The sequence below is a fragment of the Haematobia irritans genome, chromosome 2, assembly GCF_050003625.1.
Source record: "Haematobia irritans isolate KBUSLIRL chromosome 2, ASM5000362v1, whole genome shotgun sequence".
Classification (NCBI taxonomy): domain Eukaryota; kingdom Metazoa; phylum Arthropoda; class Insecta; order Diptera; family Muscidae; genus Haematobia; species Haematobia irritans.
Window position 1 is genome coordinate 77,418,945 of NC_134398.1, and position 26,565 is coordinate 77,445,509.

The window sequence follows — 26,565 nt, forward strand, 5'->3', positions numbered from 1 at the left end:
AAAAATGTTACGACAGAAAGAATGTATGTGCTTTTTTCCAAAAAAATTGTCAAAATTCGATAATTTTTTGAAATTCTAATTTGTGGACTTTACAACATTTTATCTAAAGCACATGGGTACACATTTTTTCTTCTAGGATTCGTAGAATTTTGTAGGGAATGTATTACGAATCCACTTAAAAACACAACTTCTGGGTTCCAAATACTGACCCCACTTTGTCAAAATTTTGCAAAAAAAAAAATTCTAGGGCCCATATCTTGCAAACGGTAAAAGACAATTGCACACGCACGCACTTTTGTAGAGCTTTACAAGTTCTATCCAGCAAAGAAAAAATCATCGAGATCGGTTCAAAATTACGGACTTTACAGCTAAAACAAAATTTCATGCCCCCGAGGTGACCAAGTTTCAACGCCTACAGATCAGCTCGTGACCAACTAGGGACCCACAAATTTGCCAACTTAGAGGAAAACACTTCAGCTTTCACACACGGAAAAAAATATGTTGATATCTTTATCCGTTCAAAAGTTACAGAATTATTTCCAAAAAAGCGATTTGGAACCACTGTGTGTCGTTCGTTATGTACGTCGCCACCTTCATAATTTCTCTCTATTCTCATGTTTATGTTTGTATGTTTATACGAAATGTCTAAATTAATATATTTTTCACCCAGGGACAGTATAGTTAAGAAAATGATATGCTCAAGCATAATATGTTTTAAAATATTAACAAATATGTCACAAACATTTTAAACTAGTTTATGAACATTATATGTTTGCACTTATAGATAGTGTGCTAAAAGTTTGAGTTCCAAACATATAATTTTTACTCCGAAACATACCGAAAATAGTTTTTTCGTCCGTGTATATGCACCCACTGCAGATAAAAAGTTATAATGTTATTCTGCTTTTAGAGATTCGAGTTTTGACGCTAAAATGAGAAATAATTTTAGCGGCAAAACATGCTTTTATTTACATGTTTGCACTTATAGTGTGCTAAAAGTTTGAGTTCCAAACATATAATTTTTACACCGAAACAGATTGAAAATAGTTTTTCGTCCGTGTATATGCACCAGCGTTGCCAGAATTGTTTCACCAAAAACCGCTAGATTTGCCCAAAAAAATTGCTAAAAAAGCTAAAAAACGCTAAAAAAATAGCTAGAAAAAAGCTAAATTTTTTTGTATCAAAAGTCACATTTTTGATTGAAATTTAACAAACTTAAAGGCTTTATTTCACTTAAAATGCATTTTCATTTTAATTCCACTTCTGTGAGACTGTAACAATATCTAAGGCATATTAGCTCTGTTTGCGTATTCGATACATTTTGATTACTATCACAAACTTTTTTTACTTGTTATTTTAAAATATTAAATAATCTAAGCATGCTTTGGATTTGGTTTACATTTCCCAGTAAAAACAGTTTACATTTCCCAGTAAAAACATTTTCCTTTTCTTCATGAGCTATCAAAGTGCTTTAAAAACGTGCTAACGCCAACTTAAATTTCCAAATTCAGACTCGACTTCAAGTAGGAATTATTGTATGTATACGTTTTTAAAATAAAGTGCTGAAAAACATCTTCTATTTTTGAACGCTATTTTGGTTTGTGGTCAAGATGCAAAAACTCCTCACATTTAAAGACTATTTCATTAATTCTTCCTTCTTTCAAGTTGAGTCACTTAATTATAAAGGCAAAACGACTTTATCGTCTTTTGGACAAGGAAAACAGTTTATATAAGAGAAATTCACAAATGCTATTATTCGCGTTCGTATTTTAAGGAGGTGAAATCCTTGGCCTCACGACAATATTTTTTCAGTGCACAAAGCAATTCACATCTATTATTTTAATTTAGTAATATCGTAATAACTTTAGAATATTATAATAACATAAAAAGGATAAACGAGTCAAAAGCTAATATTCCCAATAATTTACTGACAGTTTATCTAACAAATTTGTATGGTAATAGTAGATTTAAAGTTTACGATAACTTTTATGAATATGATGAAAAAACTTTACAACAAGGTGTATTTGCTACAAAAATGCCCGCATAATGGCTGGAATCATTATTAATGTTTCAACTGAGCTTTGAAATATGGGGAAACCCTTATTCTTGCAGCAAGGCTTAGATAAAAATGCCGTGTTATCCATATTTCAATAGAAACATGTCGAAAATAAAAAAAGCCAAAAATAGCTAAAAGGGTCATGAAAAAAGCCAGAAAAAAGCTAAAAGCTAAATGCATTTTTTTCCCGCTAAACGTCTTCAAAAAAAGCAAAATCTAGCGGGAAAAAAGCTAAATTGGCAACGCTGATATGCACCCACTGGATATAAGAGCAGAAAGGAATTGGAAGCTTTTTCGAAGAAGTAAAATATCTTGCGAATATTGAAAAACTCGAGGAACCAAAAGTTAAAACAAAAATAAAGGACCAATCAGTCAAGAATGTAGAAAAATTGAAATTGTAGATAGCAAACGGATGTGGAGTAAAAACTACGCTAAAAAATCCATACCGGTTAACAAGCTAAGAATTATAACAAAACAACAAGAATGACACCAAAGTTGAGGAGTTATTGGGTACAATGGGGTAACGTAGGAAACATAAAAACTGCAACTATGAATTGAAAAGAGAAATGAAATGTGCAATTCAATCTTCAAAACTTGATTATATTAACAAACAATGCCAGGAGATTGAAAGATTGCTGCTTTCAAATTACGATTTCAATCTACATAAAAAATTCAAAGAAACGGCAGTCGTATACCCCAAATCAATACCCAAAATATTATACAACAATAAAAATGAAGCTATTTGTGACATATCGGAAAATATGACTATATGGAACAATTACATAAGACTCCTTTTTAACCCTTCTGCTATGTTTGGGACAATATGACCCAATTTCAAAAGTAATCTCTTACTAATTCTGCTTAGGACTAATGGAGTGAGCTGGTGCTTTTTCTATTCATAACGTTATTTAAAAGCAACGTTTTTGCATAGAAACAATACAAAATTTTTTTTTTCGTTTCAACGGTGACCCGATATTTATGTTTTTGTAACACTTATTATGTTTTGGGTCAATTTGACCCACCAAGAGTTTGTGTGCGAATTTAATGAGGTAAAATAGCAAAATTAACATTACGCATGATCGGTATTCACAGAATGTTATTGAGTTATCGATATGTGTATTGCGACTGCCATGATGCTATCAAATAAGATGTATGAAGAGAAGGTGAGAGCGGGAGCACAGCGGTGTTGTCTTATCTCTGTCAGAGTCACTTCCCAGAGGGCATACCATTACGTGTGATAATTTCTTTACAACGCATAACCTGGCTTTGCAGGCTGGAAGATCTTGCAAACCAGATGATCAAGCCCCAAATTTTGCGAAGGGAGAAACTACCGTACGGCGCATCGGCTAAAAACGTTGTCAAAAGTATCCAACAGCCACATCAGCCTTCGGAAGCAACCTCATCTCAGTGTAATATTGAAAGCCCTGGAACTTCACGAAAGAGGCAGGGTTGTTTCTTTTGCCAACAAACAAAAAACGCAAACAAATATTCAACTGTGTGCTACACCTGCAATCACTTTGTTTGCAAAGAACACAGCAATATAATTTGCAAAAATTGTCAATAAAATATATATATATATATATATATATATATATATATATATATATATATATATATATATATATATATATATATATATATATATATATATATATATATATATATATATATATATATATATATATATATATATATATATATATATTATAATTTCTGATATTTATGTAATGAATTTTTGTATTTATGTACATATTTTGATTTAAAAACACAACGTCAACAATAAAAGTAATGTGAACTAAATAAACATCCATTTTTTTAAATTACGTTGAGATTGTATGGGTGGGTCAAATTGACCCAAAAAATAATATGTGTGGTATATTTCGAAACATAGCAGAAGGGCTAATGATCATAACCTATCAACTTAAAAATCCTAACCGAAAAATATAAAACTGTCGAGAAAAATATATACACCCTAAAAAAATCGATTCTCCAACATATGGTCCAAACATATGTTGCAGGAAACACATATATTTTTGGATATTGCCGAAACATTATTATGTTTGTTTTATGTGAACTTATGTGTTTGAAAGCATTTTGACCCCAAAAATATTATATGCTTGGAAGAATTTTCTCCCAAAGAAGATTGTGCTCAAAATCTCACATCTTTCTCACTTCCCCGAGGGTTTTTAGTTCTTATCGCCTGTTTCTGTAATACAAACAAAAATAAAATATTATTTTTATTATTACAAAAATAACAATTTTGTAACTAAAAAATGGTTTGGTATAAAAGTTTGAAATTTTCCAAGAAATTCAAACACTAACAAAAGAAGAACATGAAGTCGAGTATAAACATAAATAATTTTACAATATACACAAAAAAGTATCACCGAAATTTTTTCAATTAAAAATTTTTTGAAAATTTTTCCGTTTCCAATTACACATGTGATTGATCCAATCACCTTTGTGATTGAAATTGAATAATTTTGAGCAATGGAAAGAGCGAAAAGAGAACAAGAGAATGGGTATTTTTCAGGGATGGAAAATACAATTTTTAAGAAGTACAAAAAAGGTATTTTTTGAGCGGAAAGGTACTTTTTACTAAATTTCAACAAAAATTTCACTGGAAAATTATTGTCAAGAGACTAAATTTTAAAGAAAATAAAATTTTGACAAAATTTTTTATATAAATAAAATTTTACAAAAATTTTCTATGGAAATAAAATTTTGCAAAAAAAAATCTGTAGAAAAAAAATGTTGCAAAATTTTTTCTATAGAAATAAAATTTTGCAAAAATTTCCTATAGAAATAAAATTTGTACAAAATTTTCAATTGAAATAAAATGTTGACAAAATTTTCTATAAAAATAAAATTTTGCAAAAATTCTATATAGAAATAAAATTTTGACAACATTTTCTAACGAAATAAAAAATCGATAATATAGAATCGCATTCTTTTTTCGACTAAAACATTCTTGAAGTTCAACAAAATCCTGTTTTTGACTATGTCTTTTACAAAATCGAGATTTTCTTCCCACATGAACATGTCTGTTTTGCCATATTTGTAAAAGACTATTAGCAAATAAGGTTGATAAATAATTTCTCAAAATATTAACATATTTTGTCAAAGCTATTGTACCATAAATCTGATATCGACTCAAAAATGTCTACACAAAAGGTACTAAATCATTCGCGGGGGTACTACGGTACTGACCGGGGTGAAAAAGTATAGAAAAAAATACTATAGTACTGCATTTTCCATCCCTGGTATTTATTCAACTATGTATGATGGAGAGATTAGTCTGTGGAAGTAACTCGTAACGAACGGTTGGGTTTTTGTTTTTCGCGTAAATTGAAAAACATGATTGGCGACATTCTGTCTGCTGCAATCAAAATGTGTGCATAAGTATTTTGAACGCAACAACAAATAATAGCAAAGGGTTGAAATAAATAAAGTGTGCAACAACAAATGGCCACGTGATAAAGGTTTGAAAAAATATATGAGAGAACGCATTTGAAATTACCTGTGTTTGTGGTATTGTAAAAATGGAAAACAATCTACGTTCATTGAAGGTAAGAAATTTTGAAATGTGAATACCGTTTTCCATTGAAACCTGTTTACATTAAACGGACTAAAATAATATATGTTTTATTCATTTCTTTTAGTGACCAATTTTATTTCGAGAAATTGACCAATCAATCCCATCAACTCCATCATTTTATCAAATATCGTATATAAGAATATGTTTGCAATCAAAAGGTGGGTACGGTATTGATCTTTTAAAATTTATAAATGTGTTTCACTCCTACTTTTCTTAAAACCAAGAGCGGTATGGGTTTGTTGGAAGAAGAACTTGAAGTTGCAAAGTAGCGCTGGCATTAAATTGCATTTTTGTTTTAATAGCCTTTTTCAGTTTGAACCCAAGTAGAGAGCAGTATATCTGATATAAAGGGTGGTTAAATTTCAAGGGCCCATGTTGATTTTGAATAAAGGTGAGTATTAAGTTCGAGTTTAGCCGCTAAAAACGTCATTTTTTCACGATTACTTTTCTTTAATAATCCATTTTAAGGAATACAAACTTTGTGAAAATTTGCTTTGGGCTTTTCCCCATCAAGTTATAATAAAATTTGCAACAAATATGTATAATTTCATGCATTTTTCTTACTGATTTGGTTTTCACTTTAGCGTTTTTAGCGGCTAAACTCGAACTTAATACTCACCTTAAAACACAAACTATTTAGGAAATTATTGTATTTTTATTATATTATGATATATTGGTATAACTCAATTATGTACGGAACAAAATATCGGCCAAATGGGCGCCGCGACCTCGGTGGCACACCTCCATCCGATGGTCCAAATTTTCGATGACGCTGAGGCATAATGGAGGTTCTATGACGTTAATGTGCCGAATTATCTCATCCTTTAGCTCTTGAATTATTGCTGGCTTATCGACGTACACCTTTTCTTTCAAATAACCCCAAAGAAAAAAGTCCAACGGTGTCAAATCACATGATCTTGGCGGCCAATTGACATCGCCATTACGGGAGATAACACGGCCATTGAATTTGTTTGCGCAAAAGAGCCATTGTTTCGTTAGCTGTGTGGCAAGTGGCACCGTCCTGCTGAAACCACATATCGTCAACATCCATATCTTCCAATTCGGGCCATGAAAAGATTGTTATCATCTTACGATAGCGAACACCATTCACAGTAACTGCCTGACCGGCCTCATTTTGGAAAAAATACGGCCCGAAGATGCCGCCAGCCCATAAACCGCACCAAACAGTCACTCTTTGTGGGTGTATTGGTTTTTCGACAATCACTCTTGGATTCTCATTCGCCCAAATGCGACAATTCTGTTTATTGACGAATCCACTGAGGTGAAAATGTGCCTCATCACTGAAGATTATTTTCTTCGAAAATTGATCATCCACATCATAATAAGTCTGGATAACTTTAACACGATGTTGGATTGTGTGTCTCTCCATGGTTCAAATTGAGTAAGTCTGAAATAGAGAAATGTCAAATAAAATTCGGAAAAAAACTTGGCGTTTAGGTGTGGTTCACATTCAACATCGGCCCTTACAATGTAACCACCCTTTATAAACTAATGAATTATGTAATGGTAGAAAAGTTTTCTTTTGGATAATATGTATTTTCCATTTATATTTATTTTTCCCAGAATTTGCAAAGTATCATCAATATAATACCAAATATTACATTGTTTTGCCATTATTTTTGTCTTCGATTGGTTCAAATTTTAATAGACGATATCAATATGTAGAGAGTTTGGAAATGAATTGTTACTAAAATTAAATTACCGAGCTCCTTAACACACCTTTTTATGCTAAACGAGTACAACTGCAAAAGAAGATTATAAATCTGCAACCTGGAGTTTGATATTCTATGCAGGTAATGTTTAACAAAATTAACTTTTAAGTGAACAAAATTAAATTCGAATTATTCTGTTTACTTTCAACAAAACTAATATAGCTTACAGGCTGCTGATTTATTGGACATCTAGGCGCATCTAAATATTAGAAGGAACATGCTGACATCGTTAATACGATAAGGAATATAATGATTTATATAGTTTATTTTTTAACCCTTTAGTTGTTATTGATCATAATTGTATGTCTAAGTTATGTTAGAACAAAACACACAAATAACAAAAACCAAATTCTTTAATATATAGCAAAATTCAGAAAAATAAATATTGAAGACTTTTTATAAGAAACGCATATTTTCTTTTATTTCAAATAAAACTAAATAAGATATTGGGGGCGCAATATATACATTTTTTGATTGAAATTTGTTGCTGATATCAATTAATAATTTAATTGAAACAATCGAATAGTTAATTGATTTTTGTCGCGAAATTATTTAAAAATTTAATTGATTCAATTAAAACTGTGATTGAATTTTATGTCAAAAATCAATCACATTTTTAATTGATTCAATCACACAATTAATTAATTCCGGGACAGAATTCAATTAAATTTTTAATTGAAAATCGTGTTGGTTTTCAATCAAAATGGGTGATTGATACTATCAATTTCCTGATTGCAGACATTTCAATTAAAAAAATTATTGCATCCGCGATTTTCGTGATTGAAATCAAAAAAAAAATTGTGTGTAGCATTTAACACCATTTTAAATGCATTTAAAATTTATCGTATTTAGAAATAAAAATAAATATGAATTTTTATTAACGAATTTTTAACTTAACTTCATTTTTACGTTTTTTAATAATTCATTTTAAAGAAAATAAACTGTTTCAGTTGTTGCTTTGGATCATTCCCCACCAAGTTATAATACAATTTGCCCAAAAAAGTTATAATGTTATTCTGCTTTTAGAGATTCGAGTTTTGCCGCTAAAATGAGAAATAATTTTAGCGGCAAACCACGAACTTAATGCCCTCTTTTATTTTTGAAAGTGTCCGTCAACTATTCTTAGACTACTTATTAATAAAGAGGAACTAAACTTTGTTTTTATAAAGGGTGATTCTTTTGAGGTTAGGATTTTCATGCATTAGTATTTGACAGATCACGTGGGATTTCAGACATGGTGTCAAAGAGAAAGATGCTCAGTATGCTTTGACATTTCATCATGAATAGACTTACGATCTGCCACAACGTCGAATTTTCAGTGAATGGGCCCTAGAAAAGTTGGCAGAAAATCCGCTTTTTTATCGACAAATTTTGTTCAGCGATGAGGCTCATTTCTGGTTGAATGGCTACGTAAATAAGCAAAATTGCCGCATTTGGAGTGAAGAGCAACCAGAAGCCGTTCAAGAACTGCCCATGCATCCCGAAAAATGCACTGTTTGGTGTGGTTTGTACGCTGGTGGAATCATTGGACCGTATTTTTTCAAAGATGCTGTTGGACGCAACGTTACGGTGAATGGCGATCGCTATCGTTCGATGCTAACAAACTTTTTGTTGCCAAAAATGGAAGAACTGAACTTGGTTGACATGTGGTTTCAACAAGATGGCGCTACATGCCACACAGCTCGCGATTCTATGGCCATTTTGAGGGAAAACTTCGGAGAACAATTCATCTCAAGAAATGGACCGGTAAGTTGGCCACCAAGATCATGCGATTTGACGCCTTTAGACTATTTTTTGTGGGGCTACGTCAAGTCTAAAGTCTACAGAAATAAGCCAGCAACTATTCCAGCTTTGGAAGACAACATTTCCGAAGAAATTCGGGCTATTCCGGCCGAAATGCTCGAAAAAGTTGCCCAAAATTGGACTTTCCGAATGGACCACCTAAGACGCAGCCGCGGTCAACATTTAAATGAAATTATCTTCAAAAAGTAAATGTCATGGACCAATCTAACGTTTCAAATAAAGAACCGATGAGATTTTGCAAATTTTATGCGTTTTTTAAAAAAAAAAAGTTATCAAGCTCTTAACAAATCACCCTTTACATTTTACCGTTAAATTTGCACTGTTTCCACCTTTTTTAATTTTCCTGTCCAAACTCTAAAAAGAGTAAAGTGTCCTTTCGATATTTTTTATGAAGATCCCTTTGTAATTTTTATATATTTTCCACTGTTTTTTTTTTTTTAATTTCCTTTGTCTGAATATTTTGACTTACTCGTCGTACGTTCCAACTTCTTTTGACGAACCAAGAAAAAAATTGTGACCATAATGCCAAAATGATAAACAAAACACATGTCCACACATACATAAAACACTGCTCTCAACTCAAAAACACATGCTGTTTTTAATGTGTATTCTCTTGGTTGCGAATGTCTATTCTCTTTACTCGAACACTCATTTTAATATTCAAATTAAATAATATTTGGACTAAAGCATATCAAATTTTTGGCGAAGCCTTATTAACATTCCAATCGCATAGCCAATACCAATGAACACATAAAACAGTTTTCCGAAACAACATACAAGCAGTTTCACAGAAATTGCTCTCTTTTGATTCTCTCGCTGTGTTATGTTGATATCTTACGTCAACCTTTCCGGTTTCCATCTCTAACTATCTCTGAATAAAATAGCACAGCATATATATGTTTACTCGACATTTGTAAATTTATATATGTTTACATTCGCACATATTATTTATATGAAACATTCATATCCCAAACACAATATATTCTAACATATTAACATATATGTCCAAACATTTAATGCTAGTTTAGGAACATTACATTTTTTCACTCAAATATATTGTATTTAAAAAATTCTGCCCGAAACACATTTTGTTTATATCGGAATATATGAAAACCCAATTTTTCTAACAGTGTATGTGTTTTATTTAACATAAGATGCATGAAACAATAGTTAATTTAATCTCTAAAAGTTTACAAACCATAAACTCAAAACAAATTTTAAAAGAACTTCGACCTTCAATTAATTATAATTTAATTTATTTGACGCGGCCTGATAAACGAAGAATACTTTGTTATTCTTATCAAATGCCTATATATGAAAATACATTTTAAAATTAGATTAGTGAAAATATGTTAGTACATGCGCCGAGCCTCACACTCATAGACATTTTATTTCGACATGAAAAGTTGTAAACATATGAAAAGATAAGATAAATTAAAACAAAAAAAAACATATTGTATATATTGATATATAGAATGGATATGAAGAGATATTATAAAGAAAAATTTATATGTTTTGAATTATAATTCCCGTATAATTCTGAAAACTTTTTAGGACCTCCAAATTTGTTTATTCATCTTTTCTCGATATTTCAAATAACCAATAGAATGGTTTGTATTTATTATATCTCATAATATTTCCAAGATAAGCTATTTTTCGTTTCTTTATTGTATGTTATTGATAAGTTATTTTTCTTTATGTGGTCTACGCAACACTTCATTGTTTGCTACAAACTTGGTGCATGTTATTTTAATAATTCGTCCGTACGTCCCTCGAAAGTTTCAAGTATCTTCACGGCAGCAACCTCCAGTGTCCTTCAACTACATACAATAAAACTGACCATACATATATTTTCATATATCTTAGTCGTGTACACGGAAGAAAAAGTTTGTTTTTTATATGATTGGATACAAAAATAATATGTTTGGGACAACAATTTTTTACACAATATGTGTGGGTATAAGAATATTGTGTTTGAAAACTGGTATATTATGTTTGCAATGGATATGTTAATATGTTACAACATAATATGTTTACGTTTTATTCACGTAAACATATTATGTTACAAAAAATACAAAAAATGTTTGCACAGAATATTCTTACATGTTTGCATATAATTCTTACAACGAACTCCAAACACGATAAATATTTTTGGGAAAGTTACATTACAAATAGAAATAATACTTGCCGCGGAAAAATTATTTTTTTACGGCATTGAAATCATACATTTTAAGTTTTCATTAAAATTAAACTTAATACTCAGTTTTTAATATAATATAATATTTTTAAAATAATATATGTGAATGTAAACATATGTATATAAATTAAATTTCGAGTAAACACATATATATATATATATATATATATATATATATATATATATATATATATATATATATATATATATATATATATATATATATATATATATATATATATATATATATATATATATATATATATATATATATATATATATATATATATATATATATATATATATATATATATATATATATATATATATATATATATATATATATATATATATATATATATATATATATATATATATATATATATATATATATATATATATATGTTGTGATATTTATTCAGAGAGCGACAGAGAGAGAGTATAGAGAAAGAAATAGAGATGGAAACTGGAAGGGTTGACGAAAGATATCAACATAACATAGCGAGAGAATCAAAAGACAGCAATTTCTGTGAAACTGTTTGTGTGTTGTTTAGGAAAACCGTTTTATGAGTTAATTTGGTTTGGCTATGCGCTTGGCATGTTTAGAAGACTTCGCCAAAAATTTGATATGCTTAAGTCAAAATATTATTTAATTTGAATATCAAAATGAGTATTCGTACAGAATATACATTCGACACCAAGATAATAGACATTTGAAAAAAATAGCATGTGTTTTGTGGGTTTTGTTTATCATTTTGGCATTATGGGCACAATTTTTTGTCTTGGTAAAAATAAAAGCGGGCATTAAGTTCGAATCTCGAATCGGTTATATCAGAATAACATTTTAACTTTTTTGGGCAAATTTTATCATAACTTGGTGGGGAATGATCAAAAGCAACAATTGAATAAGTTTATTTTCTTTAAAATAAATTATTGAAGAAAAGTAACCGTGAAAACATTGCCATTTTAGCGCGATAATGTCAAAGTACAAAATTATTCGTTAACAAAAATTCATATTTATTTGTTTCTAAATACGATAAATTTTGAATGCAATTAAAATGGTGTTATATGGTAGCAAGAATGGTTAACTCATAAATAAATTGATGTGTTGGTTGTAAAATTATTGTTTAGAATTTAAATATAATGTGGTTTTTGAATGGCTATCGTTAGCTTTAGGATTCTGTGAAAAAATATTTATATATATACACGACTTCACGTTCTTCTTTTGTAAGTTTTTCAGTCCATTTCGTTTATATATCAAGCATTTAATATAGTAATATGTAATGTCGAACATCTTTTCGGAAATTTTTAGCAGAAATATAAGTAAAAAAATTGTTCGATCGGAGCAAAGCGGTCATGCTAACCATTGCGCCACGTGGCAAACAAATGTATGTTTCTGTTAAACAATGTTATTTTTGCATCTGCTCGTGGGCGCCGCAAACTATGCTAACAACTACGTAGCCCAGTGGATAGTGTGTTGGCTTCCAAACTGTGCGATCCGCGGTTCGAATCCCCGTCCGGCAAATGGTAAAATTTAAAAAAATTATAAAATTGAATAATTTCTTCTACAATGTTTGTATTACAGAAAAAGGTGCTAAGAAATAAAAAACCTCGTGGAAGTGAGAAAGATGTAAGGGAATTATACAATTAGGCAGAAACAAATTTTTGAGCACAATCTTCTTTGGGAGAAAGTTCCTCTAAGCATATAATATTTTTGGGCTCAAAATGCTTCCAAATATATTATATGTTCACAAAAACAAACAATAATGTTTCGGCTATATCCAAAAACATATAGTTTTTGGGAAGACATTATTGAATTTGGATGGAAAAATACGAAATTAGACTACTTAGACTTAGACTACTTAAATATATTATATTGTTTAGACCAATATGCTTTCAAACATATTATATATTGAAAGAAATAAAATATATAAATGTTTGGGCAATATCCAAAAATTTACATGCTTCAAGCAAAATGTGTTTGGGAGTATATGTTGCAGAAGCGATTTTTTTTGGAAAACAAGTCGCCGGTTGCAGTTCTCTGAATGTAAACTGCAACCGGCGACTTGTTTTCGTATTGCAAACTCACGCTCGTATTGCAAACTCACGCTCGGTAACAACGCTCGGTAAACAAAAAACGAGTGTGGCACTTAAGTGTGATTGCACTCAACAACAACAGTTACCAGCAGTTGGCATTAGCTCAGGAGAATTGAGAGAGTACCAAATAAGAGAATACCAAACTGCTGAGATATGGGTAACCAATTTGTGTGATTGATTTACTACGGTGTTTTCGAGAGACCAACACTCACACTAACAAACACCGACAGTCGTCGGTTGTATTGGATATTGGTGGTTGAAATTTTTTAACAATGGGTGTTTTAAGATTGCAAATATAGGTGTTTACAAAATACACTGGTCGATTGCGGTAGATCGCAGTCGTTCTCTGGTGTGCATATCGCAAAAACAATTTTTTCCTCCCAAATGAAATTGTACACACACGAACATCCGTTTATTAGTTTCTTTTAAAAAAAATATTTATATTTTTTGAGTCTGTGAGGATCATTTTTCTATATATACTATATTGAATTGTCTGATTAAACAAATTAAAGTTAATAAGTGTGCGGAGGTAGTTGACCAACTAACATAATATCGAAATTTTATTTATTTTACAGGTAGCAAAGAAATTTTGCACGATGTCTGTGGAAAATTTTCTGGAAGTCAGTTGATTGCCATTATGGGACCATCAGGTGCAGGTAAATCCACCCTGCTGGACGCATTATCGGGATTTAAGACAACTGGTGTAGATGGTTCGATTTTGCTCAATGGAAGACGTCGAGATTTGAGTAAGTTCAATAAAACGTGTCTATCATGGTAATGCAAAAAATATAATTATAGAACGAAGTACCGGTTACAATGAACAGTTTTTCAAGTACTAATTACACTAGTTTACATTGAAAATGTACATTTGATGAGAGGTGGCTTTTCTTATGTATTTTGGATCTGCTGAATTTGAAAAAAAATTTTAAAAATATTTTAGGGAACAGTTTTTGAGATATCGTTATTTTTTATTTTTCATTATTTTTTTGGTTTTCGCTCTTTTTTTACTGAACACATTATATCTCGAGTTAGACATGTCCGATAATATCGTTGTTGATACTTAAATGAAAGGCATTGAAATGACGAATAACCGAATAACAAAAATACATTCCTGTGTGTGACCGAGTGGTATTTTTGTGTGGGTGAGTTGCTCATATTTGCATGATTTGACATCGGATTTGTTCACTCAGTTGCTTATAACTTTGTCATTTTTCGGTCGTTTTTCTTCAAGTTGGTCTTATTACTTAAGTTAGAAAATCATCTATACGACCATGAAGAAAAAAAATTATTTTCAATGGTTTGTACTTTTTCGGCGGAAAAGAGTCACTGTAAAATATTTTTTTTTTTGAAAATTTGACATTTTTTAAGTTGACCTAAGTCCAAAATAATTTTCTTTTATGTAAGGAAAGCAAGTTTAAAATCGATTGACATTAACAGGTTGGCTGATAAGTCCCCGGTCTAACAAAGAAAAACACATTTTTTTGTACAAATTCGTTTTTATTATTCAACATAGTTCCCTTCAAGAGCGATACAACGATTATAACGACCTTCCTCAAAATAGGCCTCAGTTTCGGCTATCACCTCTCCATTGCAGCTAAATTTTTTTCCTGCGAGCATCCTTTAAGGTCTGAGAACAAGAAAAAGTCGCTGGGGGCCAGATCTGGAGAATACGGTGGGTTTGGAAGCCCAATTCATGAATTTTTGCCGTCGTTCTCAATGACTTGTGGCACGGTGCGTTGTCTTGGTGGAACAACACTTTTTTCTTCTTCATATGGGGCCATTTTGCCGCGATTTTTACCTTCAATCGGTCCAATAACGCCATATAATAGTCACTGTTGATGGTTTTTCCCTTCTCAAGATAATCGATAAAAATTATTTCATGCGCATCCCAAAAAACAGAGGCCATTACTTTGCCAGCGGACTTTTGAGTCTTTCCACGCTTCGGAGACGGTTCACCGGTCGCTGTCCACTCAGCCGACTGTCGATTGAACTCAGGAGTGTAGTGATGGAGCCATGTTTCATCCATTGTCACATATCGACGGAAAAACGCGGGTGTATTACGAGTTAACAGCTGCAAACACCGCTCAGAATCATCAACACGTTGTTGTTTTTGGTCACATGTGAGCTCGCGCGGAACCCATTTTGCATGCATTTAATACTAGCAACGCCATCTATGTGTCAGACCGGGGACTTATCAGCCAACCTGTTACTCTCACATATTTTTCACATATTTTTTAGTTACATATAGTTAGGCCTTTGAACATTTGGAAATTAGAAAATTAGAAAAGATTATTTATTGTTAATAGACCTTAAAATTTTTAAGGGTCGTACACTGAAAGGAAAATATACGTCCTGAGAACGAATTTTTACGTCCCGGTGAGGAATTTTTCGTTAAAAATTAGCTAACTTAACATTTCATCCCGGTGATGAATTTTTCGTCATGGCGATGAATTACAATTCATGTTGACATCCCATAGATCACTATATTACGTCGAGGTGATGAAAGTATTTCATCTATTCGATTATATTTTTCGTATATGCGATTATTCTCTTTCATCCATGCGATGATGAAATTTTTCAAAAGTACGATTCTCCTTCGTCGTCGCAACAAACGCGATCGTCACAGCGATGAATGCTTTTCCTAAATTTTACGTAAACCATTCATCAATATGATGTCAATCGTTCATAAATTTTATGTAATATATTCATAAATATAAGTCCATTTTGTGGTAAGTAGGGTTTTCTTTTTCCCGAACTTTTTCCATTCCTGGGAAAGCGGGAATTTTTTCGAATTTCCCGGGATCCCGGTCAAAGGGAAACCTACTTTGATGTGGAATACATTTAGACATTTTAATAAATTAGAAATAGCCTAAAGCTACGGATATAAGGTAGTAATAATAATAATAATATATATTATGTTGTTCTCTTACATCAGCCATAAATCATACTAAAATACGAAATATTTTGTAATACAAAAAATTTTGACAATGGTTAAGGCAGTCTCTTTCGGTATAGTTTTCGGAAGAACACTATTAATATAGTGGGATTTTTTGTAACACTAAAAACCAGTTTGAAATTGAAAGAAACTTATTTCGATTTCACCATCGTTCAACGGGGTCAATAAATGCACATATTCAGTCAATATTCCCAAAAGGGAAACACTACCATGTAATACGACATTCACATTACACTTCCAAAATCCACTTTAACTAAATTTCAATACGACAATTGAAATCTATAAATAAGGGCTTTAAACCCCAATTTTAATAGATTTCAGGCCTAATGTGTATAAGGTATAAATTTGAAATTAAATTAAACATCTTTAAAAAGGTTGGAATTTTCTTATTTCATAAAAAGAACATCCTTGCAATAATTATGAAATTTTGAAATTATGCAATTGCCAACGTGGGTTACATAAGGTAAAATGTCCCGTTGTTTTTAAAGGTTTACTCAGTCTACCAGTCTATCGGAATGTCGCTTTACAGAAATATGACAATCATAAATTAGGAAGTGCAAACTTCTTTTAACAATTGGGAGCCCGTTTGATTCTGGATTGGAACCCACGACTATGTATGCTCCTCAAGGCAACTACTACGACTTGGTACCATAGTTATTCACATTACACTTCCAAAATCCACTTTAACTAGATTTCAACTGTCATTTGCCATATAAAACCCTCTATTATACATAAAATATTGTAAAGAAAATTTCCCGGGAATTCCCGCACTTCATTCCCGGGAAAGCGGGAGCGAAAAAATTTCCCGGGAATTCCCGGGATCCCGTTCCCGAAAAAAAACCCTAGTGGTAAGGCATATGTTCGCTATTAATGAATGGACGGATATTCTTATATTCGTCCACTCGATAATATCAATTCGTTTACATTGCGAACATTTCCGTCCTTATCACAAATTTGACTTATATTGGTGAATAATAAACAACCATAATAATTTTTGTTTTAATTAAAATTAAATTTTATTTATTTGAAATAAAGTAAAACTAACGAAGTAATTACGTATATAAAATGTATCATACACATCTTCCAAAGCTGTTGATGTTGATAAATTGACCATCTAGATACACAAACATTATGTTACCTTAATAGTGTTTAGATCACCATTAGCAAGAATGAAAAGTTTTATGGGTTCATGCTGTGGAGTAAAAAATTTATAAAGAAGAATTTAAAAATTGATATTTTCAATTATTGTGAAATACATTCGATCCTTTTAGAATTTTGAACAAAATTTAACTCACCCTTTTTGTGCCAAAATGACCCTTTTCCTTTTGAATTTTTTGTTCATTCAATTCGTCTTTCTCCTTTAATTTCAGTTTAAAACTATATTCGGTTTTCACAGAACGAAAAATGTTGCGGCAATTATCTGTAAATTTAGAAATACTTCCATAAACATATAACATATAAATGTTTTGTGAAACAATAAATTGTCCAAAATAAATTTAAAATTACACTTGTTATCTTCGCAACGAATTCATTTTCTATTTTTTCTTGTAACGCGCTTTTTCTTTATTTGATGAATGTTTTGTTGGAGCATGTAGTAGTATTTGAATACATATCAAACGAGTAGATGAAATTTTTCGTCTATTTGATTACATTTTTCGTCAATTTGACGACTTTAATTTTTCTCATACATCTTGGAAGCCAATTTAAAAACGACCTTGTGTACAAATATTTGCTCAAATTCTAGGTAGAGTTAAGTTAAATGTGAAGAGAGCATGGAATACCCAACAAAAAATAAATAAAAAACAAGTATATACGGCCGTAAGTTCGGCCAGGCCGAAGCTTATGTACCCTCCATCATGGATTGCGTACACCCTCAAAAAAAATCGCTTCTTTAACATATGTTCCAAACATATTTTGCAGGAAGCACATATATTATTGCATACTGCCGAAACATTAGGTTAGGTTAGGTTAGGTTAAAGTGGCAGCCCGATTAAGATTCAGGCTCACTTAGACTATTCAGTCCATTGTGATACCACATTAACTAAAAGTACCTATTACATATGGGCACTTCTAGTTTTAACCGCTGAACCTTCTTGATTATTTTTCTTTGTTGAACCAACCAGATTGTTCCAAAAACAGTAGCAGACTGCTTAAGTTAACGTTTTCCAGATCCGCCAGTAATCTGAAGCTATATGCTCCTAAAAGTTGCTTGCGCTTTACACAAAATGCAGGACACTCACACAAGAGGTGTTTAATTGATTCTTTTTCCTCCGCATCATGACAGCTCATACAATAGTCATTATACTTCGCGCCAATAGTTTTTGCAAAATCGCCTATCAGGCAGCGACCCGTTATAGCAGATATCAGGAGTGATATCTGACGTCTCGAGAACATTAGCATATCTAGTGTGCGGTTTAAGTTGAAATGGGGCCATATTTGCTTGGTGTCGTTACAACCCTTGCAATTCTCCCATCGAACATTTGCCATCATAACAGCCTTCTCACGCAGCATGAGCTTGCAGGTAGCTAGGGGCATACCAACAAATTCTAGTTCCCCTGGAATATGTAAGGTAGTCCCTAGCCTTGCCAACTCATCCGCTTCGCAGTTCCCCGGTATGTTCCTATGGCCAGGCACCCATATTAGGTGAATATTGTACTGCTCAGCCATCTCATTGAGAGATTTGCGGCAGTCGATGGCCGTTTTCGAGTTGAGGAACACAGAGTCCAAGGATTTTATTGCAGGTTGACTGTCTGAGTATATATTAATGCCCACATTTTTTGGAACATTACTTCTCAGCCAATTCGCCACCTCTCTTATTGCTAATATTTCAGCCTGAAAAACACTACAGTGATTAGGTAATCTTTTCGCTATTCGAAGTTCCAGATCATTAGAATATACTCCGAACCCCACTTGTCCATCCAATTTGGAGCCATCAGTGTAGAAATCTATATATTCTTTATTCCCCGGGGTCTGTGTGCACCACGCCTCACTGTTGGGGATTAGAGTCTCAAACTTTTTGTCGAAAAGTGGACTCGCCAAAGTGTAATCCACTACGTTAGGCACATCTGGCATTGTTTTGAGGACAGAACTGTGACCGTAACCTTTTTCCGACCACAGCGATAGTTCGCGCAACCGCACAGCCGTTGTTGCAGCTGACTGTTTGGCCAAAATGTCTAAAGGCAATAGATGCAGCACGACATTAAGGGAATTTGTTCCTGTCTTGCTGAATGCGCCTGAAATACACAAACACGCCATACGCTGAACTTTATCTAAACAAGTCGGTTTCTGAAGTGCCGGCCACCAGACTACAACACCATATAGCATTATAGGTCTAACCACTGCCGTGTATAGCCAATGCACAATTTTTGGTTTCAGTCCCCACTTTTTTCCTATTGCCTTTTTGCACGAGTACAAAGCTACAGTTGCCTTTCTCGCCCTTTCTTCAATATTAAGCTTAAAGTTCAGCTTCCTGTCCAAAATAACGCCAAGGTATTTTGCACATTCACCAAAGGGAATTTCAATACCCCCTAAGGAAATAGGCCTAACCGTGGGAGTTTTGCGATCGTTGCAGTACATGACTAATTCTGTCTTTGCATGATTTACCCCAAGACCATTGTCTTTCGCCCATTTCTCAGTCATCCGGAGGGCCCTCTGAATAATATCTCTGATTGTGGATGGGAATTTTCCCCTGACTGCCAGAGCCACATCATCTGCGTATGCCACCACTTTTATCCTTTCTTTTTCTAGAGTAACCAGAAGGCTATTTATAGCAACATTCCAAAGAAGAGGTGATAGGACTCCTCCTTGGGGAGTGCCTCTGTTCACATACCTTTGTATGTTTGCTTGTCCTAGTGTGGCTGAAATACGTCTCTTCATTAGCAGTTCGTCTAACAGCCTGAGTATACATGGATCAACATTCAGAGTTGTCAGTCCATTTAATATCGAGCTCGGATGGACATTATTGAACGCCCCTTCGATGTCTAGAAACGCCACGATTGTGTATTCTTTGACAGATAGCGAGCTTTCAATAAAGCTGACTAGTTCATGTAGTGCGGTCTCAGTAGACCTGCCCTTCGAGTATGCATGCTGTCGTTTCGACAACAAACTTGAATCGATGCTAGTTCTAAGATAAATATCTATCATCCTCTCCAGAGTCTTAAGTAGGAATGAGGATAAGCTGATTGGTCGGAAATCCTTCGCCCTCGAGTGAGAGGCTTTTCCCGCTTTAGGTATGAAAACGACTTTTGTTTCCCTCCACTTTCCTGGAATATATGATAAGTTGATACATCCTTTATATATCACCGACAACCAGGGGATAATTTTGTCAGTTACAGCTTGTAACTCCGCCGGAGTAATTCCATCAGGTCCAGGGGATTTGAATGGTCCAAAGCTATTTAGCGCCCATCTTATTCTAGTTTCCGATACAATTTCCTCGACAGGAAACGACCGCTGAGCAACTGTGGCACCGCCAGTACATGGTTCAACCGTCTGATTTCCAGGAAAATGTGTGTCCACTAGTACCTCCAGCGTCTCCTTACTGGACGTTGTCCAATTGCCCTCCGATGTTTTAATGAAACCTGGAGCGGAGTTGGTGGATGCTAGAACCTTCCGTAGTCTGGAAGCCTCGGACGTATTCTCAATACTGCTGCAGTAAGCATTCCAAGAGTTATGCTGAGCCTTTCTCAGTTCTCGCTTGTATCCTCTCAGATTCTTCTTGTAAGCGTCCCAGTCCTCAGGGGCTCTGGTGGACTTTGCCTTGTTAAAGAGCTTCCTGCAGGATTTCCTCATATTACTTAATTCCGTAGACCACCATGGTGGTCGATGTTTCCCCCTTGGCTTTCCTCTAGGGCATGCAGCTTTCAGTGAGATGTTGAAGGCCTTAGTAATCCGCTCCACTGCGTGTTCGATATCTTGCACATTTCTCATATTTGTCTCTGTTATTTCCGGTATCATCATATTGAACGATTCCCTATACCTATTCCAGTCAGCTTTCCTAACATTTGGCGGAAATATGATCTTGGTGATATGAACATCAAATTTGAAACTGATGTAGCGATGATCTGAGAAGCTGTGTTCACTTAAAACCTGCCACTCAGATATCATTTCATTTAGTTCTTGCGAGGCCAAGGTGATGTCCAAAACCTCTTGCCTGTTTTTAGTGACAAAGGTTGGGACATCTCCCTTGTTGCAAACTACCAGATTAGTACGCAAAATAAACTCTATTAGCGACTCTCCCCTTGCATTAGTATCACTACTTCCCCATATACTATGATGTGCATTCGCATCGCATCCCATAATGAGTTTCGCCTTTGTTTTCAGTGACTCCTCCACTAAGGTCTTAACGGCATATGGAGGCATCTCCCTGTCATGTCCCATGTAGGCCGAAGATACCCAATATTTGCATTTGGCTATTTCTAAACTTGCAACGACAGTGTTTGTATTGCACATTGAGGGAAGCAGAAACAAATTGAGCTCGTTTTTAGCAATTATACAGGCTCGATTTACATCATTACCAGTATACTGCAATAGTTTGAACCCCGGAGTACTTAATTCACATATTTTGTTTTTGTAAACATATGGTTCTTGAATAAGAACTATATCTATGTCCCCTTTCATCAGGAGAACTTTTAAGGCAGCACATGCAGCCTTACAATGATGAAGATTTATCTGGAGGATCCGTAGGACCATCGAGATTTTCAACAACCGTCACATCAGCCGCTTCGATCGAGTCATCAAGAATGTCCTCTTCAGAGATATCGGTGACTCTCGCAATAACCATAGGTTCGACTTTGGTGAGTTCTGAGGCAATAGAAGCCTCCTCACGCATACGGTATCTATCCATGTCTTCAACTTTGGTATCTCCCTCGACTTCGCAAGAGGATCCGCTTACTTCTGATTCAGACAGAGGCTTGTCCATTTCTGAATCCTTTAGCTGATCGTTTTTATACACCTTCATTTGGATATAATGAAAGCCATAACATACACGGCCCTGGGACTTTGCTAGATGTGGCAAAGACTGAGTGTTCAATATAAACACTGCATGCCGTCTTGGTCCATCCACTTCATCCAAACGGCCAACCTTCCAATCAGCTGTTGGAAGATCTGGATTGCATCGTTTCAGTCTATTTAAAATAGATTCAGGGTCAGAAGGGTTTGCAGGTATCCAGGCATGTGCTCTAGGTCTAGCCGGTATGTCTTTCTTCTCGACTAACTCTAGAGCAGCTCCTTCCCAAACTTCACCAATTAGTATCAGAGCAGCTTTAAAACATTCTATAGACCTCTGGTCCTCAAATGCGACTAGCTTAAATCGTCCTTGATACCAACCAGCCTCTTGGTGTCGAGGATCTGGGCCGGGAAACTTTTCCAGTACCTGTGAGTAGACGACAGATAGAGCATTCTCAATTTCCCCCCATTTTTGCTTTGGAACCATACCGTCCAATGCTCCTTTATTAATGATAGCCATCACAAGGCTATCTTTAGCAACTGAGGCAAACGATCTTTGATCCCTTTTGGAGGATGGCAGCTCATCCGGCGATCGTTCCCTTTTTCCAGTCTCAAGAATTCCTTGAGCCCATTTTAAGGAATCGCTTTGTTTAGCCGACAACGTGCTTGGGTCGACTGATCCTAACTTCTTTAGGATAAACAAAGCATTTCTGCGTTCCTTGAATCTCTTTCGTGAGGGATTACCTCCTTTTGATGTCGTTACCTTAGAAAAAGTTCGACTTGTCAGTGTGTCGCCACCTGTCGACCCGTCTACAGGTCGACTAATTGGGCCTAACTCTTGGTCATTGCCCAGATTTATAACTCCAGTCGATACCCGTCCACTGGGCCCTGAAGTTAGCAACCCAGTGGATGACTTGGAATTTCGCTGCATGGTGGCTTAATATCCCACCACACTTGAAATTCGTAGTAGGTACCTATTACTATGAGTTTATCCGCTATTGAAAAAACACGTCCGTTCCGTTCGACGGTTGAATAGGAAACATTAATATGTTTGTTTTATGTGAACATATTATATGTTTGGAAGCATTTTGAGCCAAAAATATTATATGCTTGGAAGAATTTTTCCCAAACACGATTGTGCTCATTCCCTAACATACTCGTAATTTTCACTCCACGAAATTTTTTAGTTATTGGCACCTTTCTCTGTAATACAAATAATGTTGAAGAAATTATTCACTTTTATAAATTTTTTAAATTTTACCTTTCGCCTGCACGGAGAATCGAACCGAGGACCATACAGTTTGTAAGCCAACACACTATCCACTGGGCTACGTAGCTGTTATAGTCACCAGTAGATAATTATCGTTTTAAGTTACATTTATATAGCATAGTTTGCAGCGCCCACGAGCCCATGCAAACATAACATTATTTAACAGAAACATACATTTGTTTGCCACGTGGAGCAGTGGCTAGCATGTCTGCCTTGCATGCAAAGATCGTGGGTTCAATCCCTGCTCCGACCGAACATTTTTTTTTTGTTTTTTTTTTTAATTTAATTAACGAAATGTGCGTTATTAAAGATTTATAGTCAGTAACAGTGCTTGATATAAACGAAATTGAATGATTTTTGGATAAAATATTATTTTTTATTGCAAAAATAACAATCTTGTAATAAAAAACTGTTTTTGTACAAAACTTTAAAATTTGGAAGGAATTCAAAAACTAACAAAAGAAGAACGTGGAGTCGAGTATAAACATACATACATAATTTTATAATATAAACATAAATTTATTTAGGAGTGAACAGTTTTTTACTAGCATTTAACACCATCGCTCTAAAATTCCTTTTATTTTTCTTTAATAATTCATTTTAAAGAAAATAAACTTTTTAAATTGTTTTAGCTGTAAAAGTCGAACTTAATGCCCGCTTTTATATTTGATGGTGTCCGTCAACTCCTCGTGGACTACTTTTTAATAAAGAGAAACTAAACTTTGTTTTTTTTACATTTTACTGTGTAATTTTTCACTATTTCCTCCTTATTTCATTTTACCGTCCCAACTCTAAAAAGAGTATAGTGCCCTTTCGTTATTTTTATGAAGACCCCTGATTTCTTTTAACGAACCAAGAAAAAAATAATGCCAAAATGATAAACAAAACACATGTCCACACATACATAAAATGCTGCTCTCAAGGCGAAAACATAAGCTGTTTGTTTTTCAAATGTCTATTCTCTTGGTTCAGAATGTATATTCTCTTTATTCAAATTAAATAATATTTAGACTTAAACATATCAAATTTTTGGCCTTATCATAAAACAGTTGTCCGAAACAACATACAAGCGGTTTCACAGAAATTGTTCTCTTTTGACTCTTTTGCTGTGTTATATTGATATCTCTCGTCAACTCTCCCGGTTTCCATCTCTATTTCTCTCTATACTCTCTCTGTCGCTTTGAATAAAATATCACAACATATGTATGTTTAGTTGAAATTTGTAAATTTATATATGTTTGTATTCACACATATGATTTTTATGAAACATTCATGCCCCAAACATAATATATTCTAACATATTAACATAGATGTCCCAAACATTTAGTGTTAGTTTAGGAAAATTACATGTTCGCACTTAAATATATTGTGGTTTAAAATCGTGCCCGAAACACATTTTGTTTATATCGGAACATATGAAAAACATATTTTTCTAACAGTGTAGAAACTTATTCTAAACACTGCCATCCAGAATCGAATTACTTAAGTTGCGGTAACGCTTGCCGATGGCAAGGTATCTTAAAACCTCCTAACACCATCTTCTAAATTGTATGAAGGTCCATACGTGGTATATATTAAATCAAAAAAGATCGATCCAATACGTATATAATTCAGTTTGACAAAGTAGACATAAAATTTTTACAAAATTTTCTACAGAAATAAAATTAAAAAAAAAAAACAAGTATACACGGCCGTAAGTTCGGCCAGGCCGAAGCTTATGTACCCTCCATCATGGATTGCGTAGAAACTTATTCTAAACACTGCCATCCAGAATCGAATTACTTAAGTTGCGGTAACGCTTGCCGATGGCAAGGTATCTTAAAACCTCCTAACACCATCTTCTAAATTGTATGAAGGTCCATACGTGGTATATATTAAATCAAAAAAGATCGATCCAATACGTATATAATTCAGTTTGACAAAGTAGGCATAAAATTTTTACAAAATTTTCTACAGAAATAAAATTTAAAAAAAAAAAATTTCTATAGAAATAAAATTTTTAAAAATATTTTTGAGTGTTATTGAGTGTTGCTGACCTATTTTATGTTTATTCTGATTATTAATTTCACAAAATTTTCTATAGAAAGAAAATTTTGACAAAAATTTCTACAGAAATAAAATTTTAACAAAATTTTCTATAGAAATAAACTTTTGACAAAATTTTCTATAGAAATAAAATCTTGGTAGATTATTTTTGGCTCGAGTGGCAACCATGATTATGAACCGAATAAAATTTGAACAAAATTTTCTATAGAAATAAAATTTTGACAAAATTTTCTATAGAAATAAAATTTTGACAATGATGAAAATTTTATTATGAACCGAATAAAATTTTAACAAAATTTTCCCTAGAAATAAAATTTTGGTAGATTTTTTTTGGCTCTAGTGGCAACCATGATTATGAACCGATATGGACCAATTTTTGTGTGATTGGACCAATTTTGGTATGGTTGTTAGCGACCATATACTAACACCACGTTCCTAATTTGAACCGGATCGGATGAATTTTGCTCCTCCAAGAGGCTCCGGAGGTCAAATCTGGAGAACGTTTTATATGAGGGCTATATATAATTATGGACCAATATGGACCAATTCTGCCACGGTTGTTAAAGATCATATACTAACACCATGTTCCAAATTACAACCGGATTGGATGAAATTTGCTTCTCTTGGAGACTTCGCAAGCCAAATCTGGGGATCGGTTTATATGGGGGCTATATATAATTATGGACCGATTTGAACCAATTTTTGCACGGTTGTTAGAGACCATATACCAACACCATGTACCAAATTTCAGCCGGCTCGGATGAAATTTGCTTCTCTTTTAGGCTCCGCAAGTCAAATCTGGGGATCGGTTTATATGGGGGCTATATATAATTATGGACCGATGTGGACCAATTTTTGCATGGTTG

The 26,565-nt window shown here is 33.5% G+C and overlaps 1 protein-coding gene and 1 long non-coding RNA gene across 5 annotated transcripts in view; both read left to right on the top strand.

Annotated features, from left to right (window-relative positions):
- The window catches only part of LOC142225572 (ATP-binding cassette sub-family G member 4), a 196,468-nt gene that overhangs the window by 103,893 nt on the left and 66,010 nt on the right, over window positions 1-26,565 (top strand). For all 4 annotated transcript variants that reach the window (XM_075295354.1, XM_075295358.1, XM_075295355.1 and 1 more), the window contains exon 3: window positions 14,060-14,230. In XM_075295354.1, the coding sequence (XP_075151469.1) occupies window positions 14,060-14,230 (171 nt within the window). The remainder of the gene's footprint in view (window positions 1-14,059; window positions 14,231-26,565) is intronic.
- LOC142225574 (uncharacterized) lies at window positions 5,339-7,793 on the top strand. The gene is made up of 4 exons (XR_012719329.1): window positions 5,339-5,625; window positions 5,719-5,812; window positions 7,239-7,468; window positions 7,550-7,793. It is a non-coding gene; the product is annotated as an uncharacterized LOC142225574 (long non-coding RNA).